Raw genomic sequence first — 22,838 nt, forward strand, 5'->3', positions numbered from 1 at the left:
TTATACTGCACTGAGCACCTGCATGGAGTTCTTTATTAGAGTATGAACAATATAATGGAAATAATCATGCTACACATAGTTTTATTAATGGTTCAGAATCTTCTTGATTCTTGCTCCTGCAGACACCTACATATGCACTTATTTCAGCATTGCTGGGAAGGCTGGTGCCATTGAGCTTTTAGGTCGTGATGCACAGCTTTGGCAGCTCCACAGCAGTTCCAGTAGCTGAAACCATGCCTGAGAACAACTGTATGCAGTTGCATGTCAATTCCTCAAAAAAAAAAAAACCAAACCTAAACGACAAGAAAATAACAGAAGATACCTATGTTTTGGGCAAATAATAATTATTGTTACTATGTTGTAAGGCAATTGTTCATACTAGAAAGCAACGCTACATTTAAGAGCAACATATTGTAATCTTTTCTTCATATTACTCTCTGTCCCCTATCTGGAACATATTTGACCCTTTGAGTGATTACTGTGTGCCAACACTTTTCATCTTAGCCAAATATTTCATGGTGGTTTATACTTTGGGTCACAATTTGGAGAGCACCAAGGTCCTGCTCCTACAGACGCCCTTGTCCACATACTTTGGTCCCAGTATCCCAGAGGGCCATGCTGCACATGCTACTTTGCACCGAGGCTCCTTCTGGAGTTCCCTTGGTAAAGTGGTGCAGTCACAGACTGAAGGCTACTGTACACTGGAATTCGGGTGTCACACCGTACAGGGAGACACGCACTATGCAGGTGTTGCCCCCGTAGAGGAACAGAGCCTTAGACCAGAAGGGTCTTAGCCTGATATCCCAAGTTAGGACTCAATAGGTCAATTCTGGCTGAGGTTTTAGTAGTTGTCATTTAGGTAGGCTCTCTATGGGGAATAAAACCCCAAACCAAACAAAAAACCTCAACACTCAAACAAACAAAAAAAACCAATCTGGTATTTTATTTTTTTTAAATCCACTAACAGTGAACCTACCATAAACTTCGGTAAGTTGTTTCCACAGTTAATTTTATTCACTAGCAAAGTATGCTTTATTTATTATTTTGTTTCCCATCACCATCCATCAAGAGATATTCTCTCTTTGTCTGCTAAATATAAGATCCTGGTATTACTAGATTTTTCTTCCCATTTCAATGCATCATAAGGTATGATCAACTCGCACCTTAACCTTCTCTTTAGAAAGCTAAACAGACTGAGCACTTTAGGTCTCACTATAAAACATGTTTGACAGTCCTGTAATCATTCTTACTACTCTTCTTTGAAACTCCCCTAGTTTTTCAACATCCTTCTTGAAATGTTGGCTGGACAGGTTATTTCCAAAGCAGTCACAACAGAGTCAAAAACAGAGGTAAAAGAACTTCCCAGCTCTTGTTTGTTTCCCAGGACAGCACTAGCCCTTTGGTCACTGCACTGCCAAAGGAGCTCACATTCAGCTGATTATTCATCTTAATGAACTCTTTACGGAATTGTAGCTTTGCAGGATAGGGTTACATCCTTTCAGTGTGACCTACATTCTTTGTTCTGAGACGTTACATTTGGCTTGATTGAAATACATACTATTTGAGTACGTCTAAATGTAGGGTTATGTAGCCATAAGCATCCTTCACCTCTTGCCCCGTGCTTTGTGCCTTGTGCAAAGCTTTGCTGTTAATGATTTCAGATTTTTTCAGGTTGCTAGCAAAAATATTAGTGCAGGGTCCATAAGCTATCTCTGTGGGATCCTACTAGAGAAAGACCAACTTGTTAATAGAACTGTCTTTACAATAACAATTTAAGACGAAGAAGTCATTCAGCTTTCAATAACTTTAACGTTTTAGACATTGCCAAAGTGTCTTACAAAAGAGCTAAGTTTAATGTCATCAAAAATATATTGTTGATATTAAACTGCATTCACACCAAGCTCCCATAATTTCATGTTAAGCAAAATTTGTGATATTACCTCCCTTTCAGTTCGCCACTTCAGATCTGTGCCAGATGTGCTGGTATTTCACCTGAGCTCAAACTTAGGCTGAGAAATTTTTAATTACTTAGGCCATCTGATTCACTCATTATAAATGCTGATAAAACATTTGCTGCCTTATGGAACTTCCTTGACTTCTAGGGTGTATTGAAACTCAGTGTAAATGGACCAGACAGTTCCTCAGCCAACGGTTTTGAACCTCTCAAATACGAGGCTTCCAGAGTTGGGGATTTTGTCATATGAATATTTGAGTGCTTGAGTTTACACAGACAAGATGACCTTCTGGAACAGGATGTAAGTACTGTCTAAAGGTCTGTATGCTATGGTAATCTCATTATATGCTGAAATTTATTTTCATACTCTACTGTGCAAAAGGAGATGTAGACTGTGGTGGGTGATACCTGTTCAAAGCATTTTAGGCAGATGATGAACTTCTTATATATTTTTTAATTTTGAGGGAGAAACTTTCCTGAGCACTTCAGGCTTCTATAGAGTAAGTACTATAAGAAGGAATAACACAATACTAGACTCATATTTTCCTGCTCCGCTCTCTGTGGATGGGTTCCTTTGCCATTTTGGACCAGAATCCTCCTGCGTTGTCAGTACTCCAGGCTCCTGTGGATGGCAACAATGACTCAGTTATTATGAACAGCTTTTTCGTGGCTGTATGCTTGTATGTATTCACACATGTGTGAAGTACGAGCTTTGTGGCGCCTTGGAAGGGAGAATGAACTGGATCTAAGGTTCCCAGGGAAAAGCCAGCCTTAAATCCATGGTAGCAGGGCCTGCTCTGAGGTGGGGAAGACTCATTCTTTTATGTGGCCCAGGAATTTGGGAGTGTTGACAACTGCTGTGCAGCACCAGATGACCCCTGCTGTCACTTCGTGGGTGACAGGCACTCCTGACCCTGCTCAAGGATAATTAATGAGCACTAATCACCTTGCTCTTCACCTTCCTTCGCAGGGGCACAGTGCCTAGCTGGGGTTGCTCCAGGTGGTGGAGCAGATGGTCTGGTTACCTGGCATCACCGTTCTCACCATTAATTATTCCCGTTATCAAAGAATACATGCATCAGGTGAGGTTACTGATCCCAGCTGGAGGAACACGGGCCCGTGCGCCGGGCTGCAGGGAAGGGAGTCCCAGCGGCTCCCGTTAATGAATTAATTCGCTAATGAGGGTGGGCTCGGCGGCACCGTGCCCCCTCCCGCCCCGGCAGCCGCCTCCTCCCCCGGACGGGGGCAGTGACAGGCAGTGGCTCCTGCCCCATGTGACTGGGGAGCGGCTGCCCCCGTCCATGGCTTGGCCTCCCCTGGGCAGCAGCAGCTCCGGCTCCCGGGGAGGAGGGGCAGGAGCTGCTGCTCCATGGGGAGGAAGGGCAGCCCCCGATCCCCCCAGGCGGAGGGGGGATCCCGGGCCGCCTCCCCCGCCACCTCCTGCCCCCCCTCCCCGCTCTGGGCCTTACCCGAGGAGCTGCTGCTCCTCATCTGCTCCTACCTGGACGTGCAGGCCTTGGGCCGCCTGGGCCAGGTCTGCCGCCGCCTGCGCTTCCTCAGTAGCCGCGATCTCCTCTGGAGGCGCATAGCCCGTGGTTGCCTCAACTCCGGCTTCACCCAGCTCGGCACCGACCTGTAAGCGCAACCTTCCCGGCGGAAGGGCGGGGGGGTAGGCGGCCGCGGCGGCTGGGAAAGGCCGGGGATGCTGCGGCCTAGCTGGTTGCTAAGGGGCGTTCTGCGCTCCTGGCGTAGTCGCTAAGGGGGGCTCCCTGCTGCCGTGAGGGGGCGGAGGGAAGGGGGAGCTATTCTCGAAGCGCGGCTGCGCCGTCTTTAGCCTACGCCAAGAGGGGCGGCGAGGCCAAGGGAAGGGCCGTAGCGCCGGGCCCGCAGCGGGGCCACCCCTGAGAGGGGAGAGATCGCGTGTGGCGGTCCCGGGGCGATGGGACCGGACCCCGGCTCAGCCAGGAGGGCTAGGGGTTTGTGGGAACGCGCTCCTTTTCCCGCAAGGAGGTGGGTGAGCGTGGTGGGGGCGTCAGGGGCCCCCTCACCGCCAGGCCTGGCGGGAGCGGCCCTCACATGGTGAGGCCCCATGTCCAGATCAGCTGGGACTCCTAAACTCCTAGAAAAACACGTAGTGCTGGGGGAGCACGAGAAAATGGACAGAGCCACCATGTGCATCCGGGGTGTCTGCTGTGTGCCTGTGCTCCATGCTCCCTGCCCTGTTCTGAGCAGCGGCCCTTTCCATAGTCTCCACACTTAAGAAACTGCAAGGGAGTCTGGGCTGGTGTCTTGGGTAAAGCTGGAGTGTGGGCTTGGGTACGTTAGTAGGTGCAAGAGCTTTCATGACAGGGCGTCCCAGAAGCGTGTGTTTCTTGGATTCTTCTACTTACAGAGTGGTTGTTGATATGGCTGTCACAGAGAAAGTGACTCTTGGACTCTTTGTGGCTTCTGGGTTTTGAAGTTTTGTGGATAAGAGTGTTGTTGTGTTTTTTTATTTTTTTTTTTTTCCCCCCTGTTCAACAGCACAGCATAGGTTAAGAATAGGTGTGAGCCCTCTTGGCTTTACGGTATGTGACGCTTGTAGACTAAAAGTACTTTTGGGGTTTGGGTCTTCACAGTGGTTGGGTAAGGACCCAAAGATGGCCTTTCCTGTCTCCTCAAATTTGCTAGTGTACAAGACGCCGCTCTGAGATAGCTGCTGTACAACATGGCCTTTCCTTGCTACTTCAAGGATCCCAAGAGGAAGTTTATGATCTTAGGATCTATGAATTCCTTCCTATGTTTCTGTTTAGCTGCTGACCCAGGATCTTTTTTGTCATCCAGTGGCTCAGGATTATTTCCCTAAACATGAATAACACGAAGAGATGTCAGGTTTTGAGGTCTATTTTGCTGTCTCACTATCTCATCAATAGCACAGACCCTAGGGAAGCAATTTTGGCTCCTGCAGACAAGAGCAGAACTTGGTGCTGAAAATCCTCATGTTGGGTTTTCAGGCCAGCACTTTAACCCGTTCAATCTTCATAGACTGGGGGCTGTATTCAATAGACATTACAGCCAGGTACTGAGCTTTGGAAGTTAAGCACAGTTGCCTTGGAAGTCAGCAGGAGTAAGCACTGCAGAATGACTGTGCGTTGGACTCTGTCTACTGTGATATATGATTTTGTCTCCTGAGGAAATGAAGTTCTGTATTTTTCATTAACAATAAGGTGATACTATGCTCCTTCAGTTGCAGGAGGGATCAGGTGTACCGCAGAGTGGGTGCAGAGTATGCAAGGACTACCGCTTCCCCCTGCAGAGGAATGCAGGTCTATAAACAGCTACTGAAGAGGTTTACCAGGTCAGAGGGTTTAAGTGAAGGCTGCTTTGAGCCTTCCTAGGGATTTTGATGCTATTAGATTTACTATGAACAGGGTTTTTTTTTAGTAATTCTAGGCTGTGTTTTTGTACTGAGTCCTATTTTCAAGTTTTCCTTAAACAACTTAAGTACTGAGTGCTGCTTTTAGCATTGGTCAGCACTGCTCTGGTCCTAGGGAGTTCAATCATGGGTAACACGCCAAGTAACATTATAAACTGGTTATGCAGGAGTATAGACATATCTGGAGGATGAATCCTTTCATTACTTTTAACTTAAAGGAAGGCTCAGACAGTTTTCAGTTCTTTGAAATAGCATGCCACATCTTATGGACAATACCTCAGAGCTACTTGTTTTTGTTGCGTGGAGATCCAGCATCTAGGGGCAGTTGCAGGTGTTTTGCTCCAGTATGGTAGACAGTTCTGGCAATTGATGAGGGACAAGGGTATATTGCAGTATTGGGGGATCTAGGAATCTGTACCTCTCCAGAAGAACCAATGTGAGTACATGTGTGGAGTTGTGGTACAACTGTAAAATATGTACTTAGCTGAAGAAGAGTTCAATACTCTCTGTGGCAGCTTGAGGGTTTTCAATAGCCATGTCTCTTCCGTACCACATGTTCCTCATGTATGTCTCCAAGATCAAGAGCAATCTCCAAGATTGCTGCTCTTGCAGTTGAGGAAGTAGGATTTGCAGAGAGAGGTTATATTTTATTTGACTGATACAAAATGCGGAGGGAGTTGAGGTAAGCTGCTGGGCATGCAGCCTTTCTTCCTCATAGTAATTCTAAGTAGAAACCTGGTAGGTTGTTCACTGAAGGTTAAGTTTGAGCTGAGTAAATATTTAAGCTGAAATATCATTGGGTAAATAGAATGGTGCTGAAGATGGTGCATACTTGGACCTTCTTGATGACTGTGCTTTCTTAGTGATACAGAGTAAATCAGGAGTTTGCAAGCTTGGCTTTGACTCTCTCAAGAGTTGAAGCTTCTGTTGCACATTCTGGATAATGCTGCATGAGGTGAACGCTGGTTTCTGCTTTTAAGAGTTTTTTGTGCAATACTGTCTGCAATTGAGAAAGCAAAGGCTGGAACCGTTTATGGTTAATGTACTTAATGAAATAACGTGCATGGTTCTAACATTATATCTTAAACTGATGGTCCCTGGGAGGCTGGCATAAGTTAAAAAAAATAGTCTAGGGAGTATTTACTCTTTAAAACAAAAAACCATCTTAGAATAGCTTGATCATTTCTGCTGTTAAATGGCTTTTGATAAGCCATCTGTTAACGCTCTGTAAATAAGAGATAAATTTGAACCTAGAGTGTAAGATAGCCGTGAAACTTCTCCTCCTGCCCCCACTTCCTAATTTTTTTAAAACGGTGATTAACTTGAAAATTACACAATTTCTTTAAAATGTTGCTTCTGTTAGGTATATCTTCAGATAATTGTGACAAGAAGATCAGAGGGGGCAGGCTTTAGCTTGTATGTGAAACAACTGTTTGCGCAGTCAGCTTTCTTATAAAATGTCTTCATGCTGAAATAGTGAAGAGAGAAAGTTTATAAGAAACTGGTTGTAAAACCCTAGCTATTAGCAGCATGGAAAAGATAAATTGTAGTATATCTGAAACTATTTGATTTAATTTTTAGAATTATCTACTTCTCATGCTGTCTACCTTTAAAATGCCAGCTATGGTTATCTTACCCACATACTTAGGCTTAAACAATGTTAAATTGATTTGCTAATGTTGTCAAAGGAAGATGTGGACTTAATCCCAGACATGGGCTATTATGCTGAAAAGTATATTCACAAGGTTGACAATCTCTCAAATTTGCCCTTTCTGGTAGATTCAGCTGATCAGGAGCTGCTGGTATGAGTGAAGTATTTAGGGTGTTGGTTGAATTGTGCACTTGCAGAAGAAGAAAGAAATTTGCTCTGAGCAAGGTTTCTGTACACTTCATTCCTTCGAGGTGGGGTGGAAAAATCACTAGGTTTGAATCAATGTGAATTACTGTGTATTAGGGACAGCAGGTCCTGACTTGGAAGTGTTCTTAAAGCGCATTCTCAGCGTTAAAAATGTGCTGTTTCTTCTTTGAATCAGCAGTAAGTAAATGTTTAAAGGAATATTGTGTCACTGTTATGAAGTATAGAGTGGATTTAGATTGATGTGGTTATTGGCACGTGTCCTACAAGTCTCTTTATGTCAGGCTGCCACTTGTTCTGTATAGTTGTGTTAATTTTATGTATAGACCTGTACTGCAATGAGACCTTGTCAAGGGGATGGTAAAAAGATAGTCCCTGCGCTGAAGATTTTTGCTTCATTCAGTCATAGGAGCTGCTGAAGCAGGAGTCGAGCCCTGTCTTCGTGACGTAAAGTGAATGGAGCATTTTCGTTCCAAAAACACATGGCAGCATATCACAGAAAAGTTATGGCTCAAGAACGCTTTCTGCTGCTAGACTGTAGCTGAGAAGTAGCACAAAGGCTTTGGGGTTTTTGGTGAGTATAGTGATATTACAGTTGTGTCTGGTAGACTGTGTCTGTTTTGCCAGCTGTTGTGCAGGCCCAGCAAGAGCAGTCTCTGCCCTGACGAGCATGCTGCCTAAATAGCCAGGGTAAACAAGGGCTGGGAGGGGAAGCGGAGGCAGAGAGATGTCAACCAAGCTGCCCTCTGAGCAGCAGGTCAGTGTCAGAGCCAGGAATAGCAGAGGGTGCTTTAAACCCTTGTCCAGCGCCTGCCTGCTGGACCACCTTGGACTGGAGAAATTGGAGAGGCAAAAAGCTCATTGCAAGGTGGTTCTTTATTTAAAGTATGGAAGAAAGGAATAAAGTTGCAGCTGGGCAAAACTTATTGTTACGAAGGGATTTCAGAGGGCAAGTTATAAGTTGCAGCCTCAATAGCTTGATGATATGCTCTTTGTAATATATTAATAGTTGTTGTCAAAATATAGAAATGTTTCACTGCATGTTTTGTCTCTCCCTGTCCCCTGTTCTGCCTTGCCCATTAGGATCATGGTATATTCTGAGATTCAGAGAAACAGATTCATTAATGGATGAATTTATAGTCTTTGAGTATTTAAGCACTTGTGTAAGCATTTCTGTAACTTAATAAAAGCTGTGTTTTCTCCAGATCTTGGAAAAATATATACACCTGCAGGAGCAGGAAATGGCCAATCTATGCAAGTCAAATCCAAATGCAAACTGCAGCAATCATAGGAGACCTCTGCGTTTGGTTCTGGAGGGGGAGGGAGTGTGAATGCCTGTAAAACTGCTTCAGTTTCCTTCATCTTTTGAAACTTGTTTTATCAAAATTTCATTACTTTAACTCAGAAATGAAGTAGGCAATGAACTGGTGCAGATTATGCAGAGGCGAATACTCTGGGGAGGATATTGCAATAACGGCAAAAGCCTGGAAGAGGGCACGCAGCTATTGCTTTGTGCTGGAAAAGTCAGTGGTTTTGAGAAACTTCTGTAAGATCTGTTCTTATTCTGTCTTAAACTGCTAGCTCTGGGCAGGACAGATCTGCCAGGACAACTCCACAATATCAAAACTGCTTATTGTTCTGGGAATGTGAAGTGTCTTGTACGAGATTTTTCAGGTCTGCCTACCCTCCCCTTAAAATCTTCACAAGTTCAAAGTGGAAGAATAACTTTATATAGTTCAGGGTTTTAAAAAATGTGCTGTGCTTGTTGCTATTATCCCTGTAACCTTCGTAAGTAGATAAGCTATGGGTTTTTTCACTCTATCAAAATAGTACCCTAACAGTCCGCTGTTTCGAATCAGAATATACATGACAACTGTTGAGCAGCTGCAAGTTTTCTCGGATCTTTCCAGGGCTCTGAATTTTGAAGCAGCTCAGACTTTTAGCTCCAGAAAGTCTGCTTAAGTCCTTGAGAGAGGCAAAATCCTGCCTGGAGTTTTTAACCATGGTCCCATTGCAATCATTTGTAAGGGAGGGGGCATCCGATGGCAGAGGGGTCTGTCTCAGTCTTGGTGATGATGTTTCTTTTGGGAAGCCCATGTGAAGGTGTGCATCTTCGCCGTGTGTACAGAAGCTCGCCTGCAGCTTTGCTTTTTATTAGAGTCTCTAGCTTCTTCATGCAGGTGAATTGTTTATGAGAGCTGTGAGGTGGAGCGGTAAACCTGCACAGCCTGGTAATGTCTAACCGAGACAATGCCAAAGCACCAAAGGAGACAAGGAACAGTGAGAGAGCAGCCTGGAGAGCTATCTTCCATCTCAGAGTTATTTGAACCCATGTCAGATAGGAAGAGGGGAGAGTGTAGAAGACAGACTGAACCTGGCGTTAAGCTAAATAAGGGTCGTGCTAAAAGAATTCAGGTGGAATTTTTGTCCTGGAAGAGACATTTTGAAAGCCGGACAACTTGTTGAGGACAGCAACAGGAGCTCCTGACATAAATAGCTTTTCCCTCTCAGCTCTCTGTTGGTGGCCTTGCACTGAGACACTGCCTCTGAACAGGTGCGTCCTGATTACACAAATAAGTGCAGTTGGTCCCTGTGTTAGCCATCCCTGCCACGGGGCCAAGGTTGAAAGTGGGGCTTAGCCACTATGACCTATTTGTTCATCTCTATGACCCTTCCAGTTAGGCCTGAGGCAGGCTGGTGACAGCTTTTATGCAGATAGCAGATTTCGTCCGCAGAAGAGATTCAGTCTCAGCAGGTTTCTGCAGATTTGCATTTCCAGATGAGCTCTTCAGCACTTAACATGTAGCAAAATGTGAAAGGCTTCATTGGGTTAGGATGGCCCATGCAGCTGGGAAAATAGACAGTATAACATGTCGGTGTTATCTTCTGCAGCACGGTATATGTTGTTGCAGGTACCATTGTTTTGGTACGTGCTGAAATTGTAGATGGGCAGAAAGAATCTCCCCAGGATTCAGTAAAGCACAGAAGCTCTTGCTGTTGCAGAAATGCCATTTCTGGTGGCAAAGGACTTTGGCTGGGGATGGGAAGGCAAAAACTGTTGGAAGTGAAGCTTTAGGAGATGTGCTTAGTCTCTGGCTGACTGATTCTTGCTTTCATTGTTCTCTTTTGGGGCCCAGGCCGACAACTGCCATGGTGGCTGAGGTCACCTGGGTCAGTGGTGCTGGTGGGGGGATAGTCCCAGTCTCTCACTTCAGCAGCTGGGAAGTGGGCTCCAGAAGGAATATTACATTTCTTTTGGTAACTCTGCCAAGAAAGAGAGGAAATCCATAATTTGAACAAAATACTTTAACTTTTTTTGGAGGGTGGGGTGAGGAAGGAAGGGGGAAATGAAAAATCCTTTATAATGGGTTGCTTGGGATGGCTTTTGTCCTGGAACTCTCTCTCAGGCTGTAAGAAATGTTCAGTTTCTCTTAGTGTAAGGAAAGCCTTTGTAAAGGGAGCTTCCATCAGGACTGCATGCAATCGGAAATGTGCGTTAGCTCAGTTCATTTATTGCACTGCATGGTTTGGGATCCTTTTTGGATTAATTTAGCTAATAACAAAGATACCCTTGCATGTTCTGGATCATGTAACTTTGTGAGCTGTTGGTAATTGTGATACCCTAGCATAGGTGGTAGAGTGATGGACTCTGATGCATTTTAAGAACATTTTGCTTGAATTTAATGGCATTTTCATATTTGGTGTTCACTGGTTCCTTCATCCTGTTTTTTCTGTGATCCTTCCAGGATGCTGGGCTGCACTTCAGTTGCTTTCTGATGCAGGGCTGTGAGGGTCCTGTTAAAAAGATCAGTCCTTCCTCAGTGAGTCAGCCTTCAGCAGTCTTGAAGTTCACTGTTGGGTGGCTTCTCTGAGAATGTAAATGCCAAGATTTTGGTTTTACAGAGTACCTAAGCATGTACTAAATTTTAAGCATGTGGCTTAGTATTTTGCTGGATTGCATACTAAGAAAGGTCAAGGTATTAATTGGCTGATGGATACTGATCCCTCCACGGCATTTTACATAGCATTTGTCTTCATAAGGTGAGTTAGTCTCCTGAATCTTTGGATGTTCAGACCAGTTGTAGAAGGGGAGACACTTGGTTAAGTCAACCGCTCAATATAGATGTGTCATGTCTGTTGATTGTCCTAGGTCATCTGTAAGATTTGCATGTATAGAAAGTGTGTTGATCATGATTGAAGCAAAATGATCTTTGTAGGGGAGAAAAGGATCTTTTTGTATCAAATTATTAAGTTTATACAGTGATGCCCTTTTTAACTTTCTAAGATTTGAGAACTGCTCTCATGCACTGCAGTGATGCTCATCACTTTTTTATGTATTGTGCGAGTTGCTCTGGGGGTTGCTGTTGAAGAGGCAAATCAAATTGCATCTTGGCACTTGATTCCATCACTGGGCTTGGTTTAACTTCTCTTCTGATATAAGGCATCAAATGTCTCTCTGACCAACACTTGAAAATCATTGCAATTTAGTCTCTGCTACCCTGGTACTGGCAAATGGGGGGGATGTATCTGTCCAGTTTTTTCCTACCCTTTCTCATGACCTCCGTATGTTCTGTCCACTTTCTTGCATCTCTTTTGAATAAATGTCTGCAAAAGAAAAGGTAGATGTTTCTAAGACATGTTTCAATTAGCTGGATCCAGAATTGCTATATGGAAGAGGTGGGCTGGATGAATAATATACCTAATAACAGTAAAACAAAAAGACAAAACAAACCAAACTTGCCAAAACCCTGCTGGACCTCAGCCATGTAGTCTTTCCCCCCTTGCCAGCCTTTGCCTCTTCCAGACAGGAACCGTTGATTTGTGTGGAAGAATGAGGTGTCTGTTACAGGAGTAACTGTGATAGTGAATGGGTACTCTGAGGCAAGCCAATGTGTGGCTCTCTTCTGAAATTCCTCTTTCAGCTGCAGGAGGACCAAGGCTTCTCTCCCAACTGGAAAAGTGACCAGCAGTGTAAGAATGAGGCTGCTGTTTTGACCGTGGATTCACCTTTTTCAGGGCCTTGGAAATTACATCTAGTCTTAGTAGAGTTTGTGCGCTGAGCGCAGGATGTCTGGTTGGGCCAGTATGCATTGTGAGGGGGTTGTGGCGTGAGTGCATTTTCCATCACTGTGCAGGCTGGTGACTTAAAATCTGTACATGGGGAGAACTTAACTGAGGATTGAGTGTGTGGAGAAGAAGTGTTTTGGAGTAATGAATGGAATTGGATGTAGGCGGAGAGCCTGAACTCTGTCTGGGAGAGTAATAAGCAATGAGAAGGCTGCTGGACCTGACTCTTCAGTGCTGTACATTCCTCATCTCAGACACTATCTGGCTGCATGAGCTCCTAAAAGTGCTCTCTTTAAAAATGGAATTCCTCTTCTTGCAGCTTAGGCTAACTCTATAGTTCTGTGGTTTTGTTGTGTTATGTTTGTTATTTTGTTTTGTTTTTTAAGGGTTAGGAAGAAATAGAGCTTGTAGCTTCCGAAATTCAGTTTTATTTGGTGCAGCTCTGCTGATCAGGAACTTATAGTTGCAAAGCTTTGTAGGGGATGAAAAGCTTTTCTGTGTGTGGTTTCTGTTTTTGTTTCAAATGGATCACATATCAAGGAATGCAGTCAAATTATAATGGTGACTAAGTGCCGGAAAGCATAGAAAAGGGGAGGGGATGGTGAGCAGAAAAAAAGGAGCCTGAGGCTGTGGAAGGATGGCTGGGAAAATGAGAATCTGGCCAGGCCCCAGGGCCAGGTTAGAGATTTCTACACCTATTAACAACCACAGGAGATGTTTATTTACAGAGACCTAATATTTGTTTTAAAAATGATAGAGTACCCAAAAATCCCACTTTTGGAAAGTGGTTTGGGGGCACAGTAGGGATGGGAGGAGGGAACTGGTCCTGATAGGACACTAGTCCCCATCTCTCAAGGATCTTTCCTTTGTCCTATGCATCTGGGAACATTGTTCTTGTATGGTGCTGTCCTTATCTTAACTGGCATTCTTTAGTCTCTATTGGAAGAGTGTTGTCCTCTTTCTCTGGTTGTTCTGGTATAATAGTTACTTTCTGTACCATCTTGTTTTGATTACATTTTGTCCGAACCTGTGTTGTGCTCAGTATACTAGATCAGGTCTTGATCAGATTTAATACTTGTAGACCAGTGATCATCAGGGATGGCTTTCTGTGCTGATAAGCACCCACTCTACTCAGTGTTCCTTTCTTGTCAACTCTCATAAGCGTGCTTGCTCTCATGTGGCATGGGCACCATCGATGTTTGCCACTCCATCATTTGTGGAGCCAGAGCGAGAATGTACCTGTGACCAGCTTGAGTGTATTTGTTGTCTGTATAACATCAGTCCTGGTTGCTAATCTCATCTCTCTTCCTCTGTCTGCAGAGCGGCTGGCATTCCAGTGAAGGAGAGAGTGAAAGTATCTCGGAACTGGAGGCACGGACGCTGCCGGAGGGAGACAGTCCTGAAATGGAAATGCAAGCAAGTGGCTCCTTTCTCTTCTACTTTGTTCTGTGTCAGCTACTGCAGGGCCTTGGGTTTGCATCTGTATGCTGAAATGAGGTGTTTACTGCTCCTTGTGATCCACAGGATCTTACAAGTGATATTACTTGCCTGTTTTGGATGTTGCTGGCTAGCTGGATGTGGGGTAACTGCAGTTGCTGTCTTGCCCTAGGTATCCTCTCTGAGAGTTGAGAGTTCCTTTCTTAGTAAAAGCTTGAATTTGTCATTGATCTGATCTGTGAAGTTCCAGTTGGATTTAGCAATCTTTACCACAGACTTTAAACTATTAGGTTTATTGTTGTCTATTGCTGTATACCATTAGCAATTTTCTGTCCTCGCAATGAGCATACGTTGATCCCAGTTGTGGACTTGTTTGTCTCCCATGCTTTATCCTGGTCCCTGATTTGGATGTACAAATCTGAAATGCTAATTACCCTTCTTCTACGTTATGCTGCTTCCATCTCCTTTCCTTATGCACCTCTCCTTCTCAAAAATAAAAAAGAAAGTATATTTGACATTAATGAGAGGAGGGTGTTAAACTATTGCTTGCAAAGGTGTACTCAGCTTTCAAAGCAAAGCATAAGTCTCTTGTTTGAACAGTAGTACATCTACATTTTCAGCCTTCATATCATCAGACAGAAGGAAAAATTAGAAAGACTATGTTTTTTTAGCTGCTGAAGAACAGGGACGTGCTACTGAGCTTTCATGCCTTTCTGTGCTGTGTAGATTGAAGCGATGGATAATGTGCCACTGCTTGTCTAAAGTCCTGGGAGCAGCTGTAATGAGCAGAGTGTTTTTCGTGCAGGTTGTATACCTGCCTTTGAAGTGCTCGCGACCATCTGTGAAGACAGGTTCTGTGGATGTTAGAGATCATTACTAAACCAGCTTCCCAAGTGAAAAGGCAAGGACTGATTTAATGAGGCCACCATCCAAAGTGCATCCTCTAATTTTCATTTATCCTGCTTCCAATTTGTTATTTTTCCTTATGAAAAAGCCATAGAAAAAGGTAAAAAGCTAATCTGCAATAGGAGGAGAGCCACAGAGACTGGCTGTAGTCAGGTAAGCTGGATATTCACTTGCTTTTAGAGGTCTGCGTAGGAGTGAAGGAAGGAAGGGGAAATCAAAGCCCACCTAAAACCAAAGCTGCTGCTACAAGTATGCCTCTTATTTTTTCCATGCATATGAGCAAGTCCCAAATGAACATTATAACCTATGCTCAAATGCTTTGTCTCTGTGACGAAAAGCCTGTTACTGGAGGTGAATGCAGGCAAGCAAAAACCTTCTATCTAATAAGCAGTTTGGCCTCTTGCTTGTTCCTAGTCCCTTGTTGTGATGTTATGAGGTGTGGCTGTGTCTAATAGCTCTGCTGGCACAGAAAATCATGACCACTGAGGATGAATGATCTGCAAAAAAGAGGGAGACAGGTTTTTATGGGAAGTCGCTCTGCTTTCAAAACAGTTTGTTCCTGAATAGTTTGAAAACAGAACGGTTGCTCTATAGAAGGCCTCTGGTTTTGCTCAATGTTTGCACGGGTATTGGTGCACTTGGGAAAGACTCTGGAGTGGAGACAATTTGACACATCCATGCCCCACAGGACATGAGCCCTGTGTCTCTTTGTATCTGACCTTGTCATATCCAGAAGGCCTATTTGCTAATTCTTTGGTGGCTACACAAAGGTAAATCTTGAGCTAAGACTTCTCTGCCCAAGTGTGCATTGTAGCCTGTTCTGTATTTTGGTTTTGTTTCAAAAATAAACAAATTTCTTGTGATGCAGACTTGATTTGGACGTTGCTTGAGTGTCTCCTTCTCAGTCTCCCAGGAAGTGAAGCATATTTTCCACTTGTAGCTTCAGTCTTCAGAATACTTTGGAAGAACTCCTTTAGCAGTCCACTGCTCTTGTGCCTGGCACCTGTTTGTGGGAAACTGCCACTGTTGCGTAGATAGCAACGAGCAGATAAGGTGTATGGGCTCTTCTGAAAGATGGGCAGCAGAAATCAAGAGATTGCTCTGCAATTGCTTTTGCCTCAGCAGTGGAAGAGTTCTACATGAAGAAAAATATCTTCTCTACATTATGAGAACAAAGTTCTTGGATAGCATCAGGCTTATCCTGCTGCTTTAGATGTTAACACACAGAGAAAGCAGGAGGTGGAGGACTTTTTAAGAAGACCTGTGTTATTTGGTGTGACCTGCTCGCCTGCTCAGATACGTGTGAAACCGTGGCAGCTTTGTGATCTCTGCTGGGGATCAGCAAGTAATGTGCAGGATCAAAACGGACTGTTTGCACCAAGAGCTTCATATTTAAGGCTCTGTTAGAAATGCTTGGCATAGCTTGCAAGTGCCTGATAGTATTAGTTTCTTTAAAAGGGCTCATGAAAAGGCGTCAGGGAGCCTTAAGTATTTCCTATCTAAACTCACTAGACTCTTGGCCATATTCTCTTTCAGATATTCCATGCTTCCTTTTCCTCAACTTTCGATTAGAAAAATGCCAGCAATGTGATCTGTTCTCTCTGTTGCTAGAGAAGCTTCACTTCATGGCTGTGCTACTATATTAAGCCCTGCTTTTGCATGTGACCAGCAGCTTGAACTTCAGAGTTTTCTTGACAGGACATTTGATTTTGTTGATATGTTTACATGTGCAATCTTTTTTTTTCCTTTTTGTATGTGAATTTTTTTGTTTTCTTCTCCCCGCTCCTGCACCTCCCCAACCCACTGCCTGTTTGCAGTTTGATGCCCTGGATGGAGCTGGATGGCGAGTATCTCTACCTGTCTCAAGCGGAGAACATCCAGGCCTACCGGCTCTGTCCAGATGGTACAGGTTTGCAGCGTCACCCTCAGGCTATCTTCTCTGGCCACCAGGAGGACGTATGTCGCTTTGTTCTTGTCAACTCCCACATCGTCAGTGGAGGGGGGTAAGTTGGGTGAATGAAGGAGCCCAAGCAGTGTGTCAGTGAAGTTGAAAAGGTTTTGTGTAACTTCAGCCCAGAGCCAGAGGATTGATCTTGCTACACAGCATCCTCATGCTTAACTGTGTTCAACTGCAGCTGCTTCATCTCTTATGATTTGATTCTGTCCTGAAAAGGCTTCTACTGCAGCAGTGGTGGAGCTGAATCCCATGCTGTTGAACTTATAAAATATCCTTTTCCCTTTAGAACTTGTGCAGCTGTCCACAGGATTGTTGAATCAGGACTGACTGATCACACATCCTGGCTGATGTGCAGTTTTCATTTATTTCCCTGTTACAGTCAGGCTAGACAGACTGTGTGCTGATATTCAGAACTTCTAGTTAACTGGGACCGCAGTGATGCATAAAACTTTATAGAGACAAGTGTGTGTTTATTAAACCTACTGATATAATTGTGGAGAGGCAGAAGACTGCCAGACATTCCAGCACACACATACTTCTCCAATCAATTTTGCATTTGACTGGCTTTTTTCAATACAACAAATGACAGAACTGTTATTTATAAAGTTTTAGCTATTAATATATACAGCACTTAAGCACAGAACTGGGAGATACAAGCGTGACTGTCAGCCCTGGATACCTTGAGACTGTCCTCTGTGAAATGTAGCCCAAAATTCAGGTGAAAATGGAGGCATGCATCTAAAATTCCATTAACTGTATTGGTTTTTGTAGTTAATTCAGAGCATAACACCCTGCACAGCTGCTCTGAAATGAATGAAAAGTTGAGGCTTGGACATGGGTGAGAGTGACCTCTCACTTCTTCCTTTCCTCCAGCCATTCAGCATCCAACCAGGATTCTGGCAAGCACAAAGCAGTAGGAGGAATGGCTGCTCTGCTAGTTTCTGCAGCTTAACTGAAAGTGGAGGGTGGGAAGACAGCCAGGAAGATTTTTGCGGGCGGCAGATCAGGCTTTGACTGGCCAGATGTGAGACTGCAAGAGAACAGGTGATGTGTGAGGTGTGGAGAGTTAATAATGCTCCCACAAGAGATCAGTCCCAGTCTTTTTGTGGCACTCCTAAGCACTAATGGAAAGTGGATATCCAAGGGAGATGCAGCTGATACAGACTCCCTGCTGGGGGATTTGTTTTTCAGAGATGGAAGTATTGTCCTTCACAAGATCCATGGCTCCTACAGTGTCAAGTTTTCTGCACATGAACAGGAGGTGAACTGTGTGGACTTCCAAGGTGGCCTCGTTGTCAGTGGCTCCAGGGACAGAACAGCAAAGGTGAGCAGTGATATTCCAGCAGCTGCAGGTGCTGCTGCAGAGGTAACCTCCGAGGTCTTGTACCAGAAATGTTTAAGTGTCAGCAGAACTATTGTGAGCCCTGTTGTGTGTGGCTGCAAGAGGAGCGCTGGGTATCTTCATGTAGGCATATGTCTCTGAAAGGATGCTTGCTGTGCCAAGCTTATAAGAAAGAGGTTTGGAGTCCTTTGCAACATCGACTGCTGTTTTAAACTAGGAAGTGCAAAAGGCAGTAGCTGTATTTTGCTGCTTTTCCTGTACATCCGTCTAATACTGTAGTAGAGATCCATAGCAGTTTGAAATTTGTCATATGTATCTGAAGCACATCCTTGCTTTGTGATGCAGCACTGCTTCATATGCTCTCTGTTGTGTACTTGATCTCTTCAAGAGATGTCTTTTTCTAAATATGTGGGGTTGTGATTTATTTGTGTGGGGGGTGTGTGTTGGTTTTTTTTTTATGGTTCTTGGTTTGTGAAGTTAGACTATGAATACTGTAAGCCCCCATTTTTCTCCTTCAGTTATCATTAGTGGATCCTGTTACATAATTTTTACCTATTTCTTTTTGAGGCACGACCTTGTTGGTTTTTGTCCTTCTGGATCTGGTTGGTGTTCCTGCATGGACCTGGAGAGTTGTTCTCTTGAGCTGTAGCTATCTCTGGTTTAGTAGTTTAGTTAAGTCCATGTAGGTGTTGCACCCTTGTTCTGCTATCATGATGCAGTACCTGTTGCATCTTCACAACTACTTGTTTCATTGTTGGAAGTGATTGCTGTATGTTGAAAGCTTTGGCTGTTGCTCAGGGTAGGCTGATGGATACTCTTGGTCCCTGGTGCATATTGTAGAGCATTAATGGAGGTAAGAGGAAAACCTGCTGTTCCTGTTTTGCAAAAGTGGAAGTTGAGGCAAAGAAAGATTTAAACGTCACTTTCAAGGTTTTATAGGAAGTGCGTGGTAGTGGGTAACTAACTGGCAGGCTGCTGAGCAGCATAACCCTATCTATTCTCATTGGTCCCTCTGTATGGGTGCACTTCTGGGTAAAATCACTCCCAAGTAGAGCAGTGTTCAGAAGCAAAGGGCACTGTTGGGGTTGCTGCTTGCCTCCTGGGAGCAAGGCCTTGATGCTGCTTTGTCTCACACTTGAGCAGGGCTGCTCCTCTCTGTTCTATGGAGGCTCTTTGCTGGGAGAGTGTCTTCTTGCTGCTTCCCTAGCAGCTTGAGGACAGACCTCCCCGACCTTGAGAACAAATTCCTGAAGGCCAGAGGGGAATTTAAGGCTGTTTTTCTTGCCCACCCGGTGCCCCCCACAGCATAGGCTCTAGGGATGCTCACCTCGTATTTTTTATCATCTCTTTTGTAGGCTGCCTTGTTTGCATGAGTGAGACTCTTGGAGGGTGTAAGGGACTCCCTACCAGCCTTTTAAAGGGGCTCTAAGTGTCTAAGCTATTGAGGGCTCTGCTGAGTGTTGATTAGGACTAAGCTCTGAAGAGCTGCTAATGTACATTCCTGTGTGATAGGCACCAGATAGTGTGCTCTGAGCAATATTTTTAACCTGTAGGAGATAGGGATGCCTTAAAAGAGTTAAGCTTTTCTGCTGCTTTTGCTGACACTAGGTGCTAAATTCCCCGCTGACAAGAATAGCCTGCAATCCTGGGCATTATCAACAAACAAACAAATAGGGCACTCCCAGCTTTGAAGTCCTGAAGTGAAACATTGGGGGTTGGTAGCAGCAAACTGGGGGGCTTGAGTCCTGTGTGCCAAGAATGAAGGCAAGGTGGAGAAAATGACGGCCAGAAGCAGAGGCCTCAGCAAGAATTTGGGGGGCTTTATTAGGACCCAGAAACAAAGGGGTGTGTGCAGTGAACTGGTGGAAGGGGCTGTGCAGGTATGTGCTGATGAGGGAGGGAAGAGATTCTCTCATATTGTCAGTGAGCAAGGGGAGCCTATTTGAAAATTGCCTGGGGTACACTTAAGAAACTTGGTTGAAAGGAGCTGGGTTTATAGAACAAACAAACCAACAAAACAAAAACAGGATAGCAAATGATTAATTTTATAGATAATATGAACGGAAGTTTTTCAGGGATGGTATGAAGTCTTCACACACTCTTCAAGAGAACAGCAGAGATTTGAGCAAATCCCACTTCTTGTTTATTTAACTACTGAAGATGAGAAATCTGAGTGCTGCCCTAGAGGGAATGTGGTGATGGGGGTGCTCTGTCTGTTACCAGTGGGATGGAAGGCTATACTCATAAGCTGAATCTTTGTGTAACTTTTAAGTGTGTGTTTCTGCCAGTGACTGAAGGCTCTGCTCCTCAAAAATAAGTAATGGGAATTCAGGGACAGGGTCTTGGGGAAGGTGAGCATGGCATTTTTGGCAGTTCTTCCAGCACAACATTAGAAGCATGCGTCCTACCTTCTGGGTGATGTGGCATAACATGCATCTCTCTCTTTAGGTTTGGTCCCTGTCCACGGGCAGAGTTGGACAGTGTCTACATACAGTGCAGACAGAGGATCGAGTGTGGTCCATTGCTATCAGCCCATTATTAAGGTAACTGAGATCTCTTTATTCCCCGTTTCTGACAGAGAGAAGTAAAGAAGTTGGATAGGCTGTGTGCCCACAAATCTCTCTGAGGGGACCAGTGTGACACTTCAGGGCCTTGATCTGGGTGGAGGCTCATCAAGTGCTTGTGTCTGCAGCAGGAGCTTGGGGAAGAGCATGTGGCCTTTGTTTCCCATAACAGCAGAGTGACCTGCTCATAAAGAGGCTTTGAAAATGGCCCTGCCTTCCTGTTACTGTCTCAGGTGGGACCCGTTTGTTCCTACCTACAGAGCGAACTCTCTGATTTGCTAATTAGAAGGAACAAGCCAGATCCTCTTGAGGTTTTCTGTACTGAAAGGATGCCAACTTACGGCAGAAGAGATGCTAAGCAAAAAGCTCCCTGCTTGGGAGCTGTGTGCAGTGGGTAGAGCTCAGTGTTCTCTGAGCATGCTGCACTGGGAAAGTTGGAAGTAGAGTTCAGGGATGAGGTTCTCCAGCCTCTGTTGCTTGCAGTTCTGTGCTTGTAGTGCAGGAATAATGCTACAACTTCAGCATGGTAGGCAAGGGGTGGTACCTACACAAGTGTCTTCCAGGGTGTTTCAGAGAGCTCCCATTCTTAAGGAAGTAAATATCTGAGAAACTTAGTCTTGCTGTTAAAACAGTATGCTGACCAGCAATGATCTGTCTCTTTGGTTCACTGTTAAGCTGGTCTTCTGCATGCGAGAGAGATTCTTCCTCAGCCTTTCTCAAAGAAGAGGGGAAGAAGAGCTATTGTAGCTGCCCATGTGATATCTGCAACTAGTTGAATTTTAGGCTTGTGCAAAACAGAAATACTTCCCACAACTGCTGTCCTCATTAGATTTCCAAGTTTGTTTTGCAGGCATGAGGAAGTTAGTGGTATGGAGCTAATGGCATTATCAGGGAAATGACCCTTGAGGCCTGCTATGATTTTGCCATTCCCTTGTCCCATTGCTCCGAGTGTTTGAGACAGATAGTGTTTTTGAAGAAGTGTCATGTGTGTAAATGCTGCTGCAAGATGTTAGATAGACACCCTTTGCCATCTTCTGTGCTGCAGGGGCCCCTTTTCTAGCAGACAGACTGGCCCTAGCACCATGGCTGGTTAGAGCCCAGTGGCATACTGCTTCCTACTCCTAAGTGATGACCTACTGAGGTGGCCCCTTGTCAGGATGGTGTTCCTCTCCCTGGTGTGCATGCTTGTACACACTCTCTGTCACAATATTTACCCACAGTCTCCCCGCCCCCTCCCTTTTCCTCCCTGCAGAGTGATAAATGGGAGGTGGTGGTAGAACAGCTACCCCATGAACAAGCGGGCTTACATTTTGCGCTCTTTTTTTTTTATGAGACTGTGGACTGTATCAGCCTCCTCTGCTAGCCTACCTTACTGCCTCCCCTTGCTCCTCCGTATTATGGGGAAGGGGGGGATGGAGAATTAGAGCCAATTAGCCACGTCATTAATTCTTCAATTTGACGGCTGATATAGCAGGGCCTGAAACACGCTGCTGACCTCGTATAATGGGAACCCTGCTCCTTAAACATATCGACGATGGGAGAAGTTAATTAAAATTCCACAGAGAGAAGGTGTCGGCTAACCTATAAACCTGTCGCTTCTCAGAACAAATCGCGGCCATCCTAGAAAAGAGAGAGGATCAGAGCAGGAGGGCATGTGGTGGGGGAGGGCCAGGGCAAGGGGCAGGGGAGATGAATTTTTCACTAATAGGTTTTATTGCTTGCTGTCTAATAAGGATGAGTATCAAAAAGATAATATCTGGTTTCTAGCAAGATCTACTTTGGGGAGCCCTGTGGTTTCTATTTTATTTGCAAGAGCCTGTATTTCACCCGTGTACATTCCCTATGCACTTGTGTGTGAAGCTTTTTCTCCCTGGCAGTCCCCATCCTTCTTACTAGAGCTTGGATGCATTTCTTCCTCAGTGAGGCTGAACATGACCTATAACCTCCACTTCCTCCTAAACATTTGACGTGCCCTCCCGATTCTCCCTTCCCAATTGTGCTGCTGTAAACTGAGAGCTCCTCCATGAGAATGGATAGGTCTGCAGGTGTAGAATCAGGCTCCAACCACCGAAGTGTTTAGGCCCATCATTGCTGAAAACCCACCAGCTCTCTCTACTGTGGACATGTACAGCTCAGTAACAGCTTAAAGCAGTTGTGTGTGGTGGGGTAGGAGCAGGGACAGTTCCTGCAGCTTTAGCCATTCAGAAGTGCTCTGGAGAGGCTGCAGTTTCCTGACCTGGAAGTCTGCCAAGACTAGGACTCTCTAGAGTAGCCAGGGTTGTGCTCTTGCTGAACCTCAGCTGTTAATGGGCAGGACTGAAACTTTTCTTCTTGCTTTTCA

The 22,838-nt window shown here is 44.8% G+C and overlaps 1 protein-coding gene and 1 long non-coding RNA gene across 6 annotated transcripts in view; one reads left to right on the forward strand and one right to left on the reverse strand.

Annotated features, from left to right (window-relative positions):
• On the reverse strand, positions 1–3,594 carry LOC139828563 (uncharacterized). Of its 2 annotated transcripts, none has more exons than XR_011740320.1 (3): positions 3,456–3,594; positions 2,363–2,576; positions 1–271 (listed from the first exon to the last, which is right to left on the reverse strand). It is a non-coding gene; the product is annotated as an uncharacterized lncRNA (long non-coding RNA). The 2 variants fall into 2 exon arrangements; XR_011740321.1 differs by having other exon boundaries at positions 1–293.
• The window catches only part of FBXW4 (F-box and WD repeat domain containing 4), a 61,492-nt gene continuing 41,880 nt past the window's right edge, over positions 3,227–22,838 (forward strand). The window contains exons 1-6 of one of the 4 annotated variants that reach the window (XM_071812076.1): positions 3,227–3,589; positions 5,181–5,291; positions 13,612–13,707; positions 16,452–16,637; positions 17,783–17,915; positions 20,382–20,476. In XM_071812076.1, coding sequence (XP_071668177.1) covers positions 3,324–3,589; positions 5,181–5,291; positions 13,612–13,707; positions 16,452–16,637; positions 17,783–17,915; positions 20,382–20,476 — 887 coding nt within the window. In that variant the 5' untranslated portion in view covers positions 3,227–3,323. Of the gene's footprint in view, positions 3,590–3,803; positions 3,965–5,180; positions 5,292–13,611; positions 13,708–16,451; positions 16,638–17,782; positions 17,916–20,381; positions 20,477–22,838 lie in introns of those variants that run through there. The other 3 variants (XM_071812077.1, XM_065843671.2, XM_065843672.2) reach the window with 3 other exon arrangements.

This window comes from Patagioenas fasciata, chromosome 8 (assembly GCF_037038585.1).
Source record: "Patagioenas fasciata isolate bPatFas1 chromosome 8, bPatFas1.hap1, whole genome shotgun sequence".
Lineage (NCBI taxonomy): Eukaryota > Metazoa > Chordata > Aves > Columbiformes > Columbidae > Patagioenas > Patagioenas fasciata.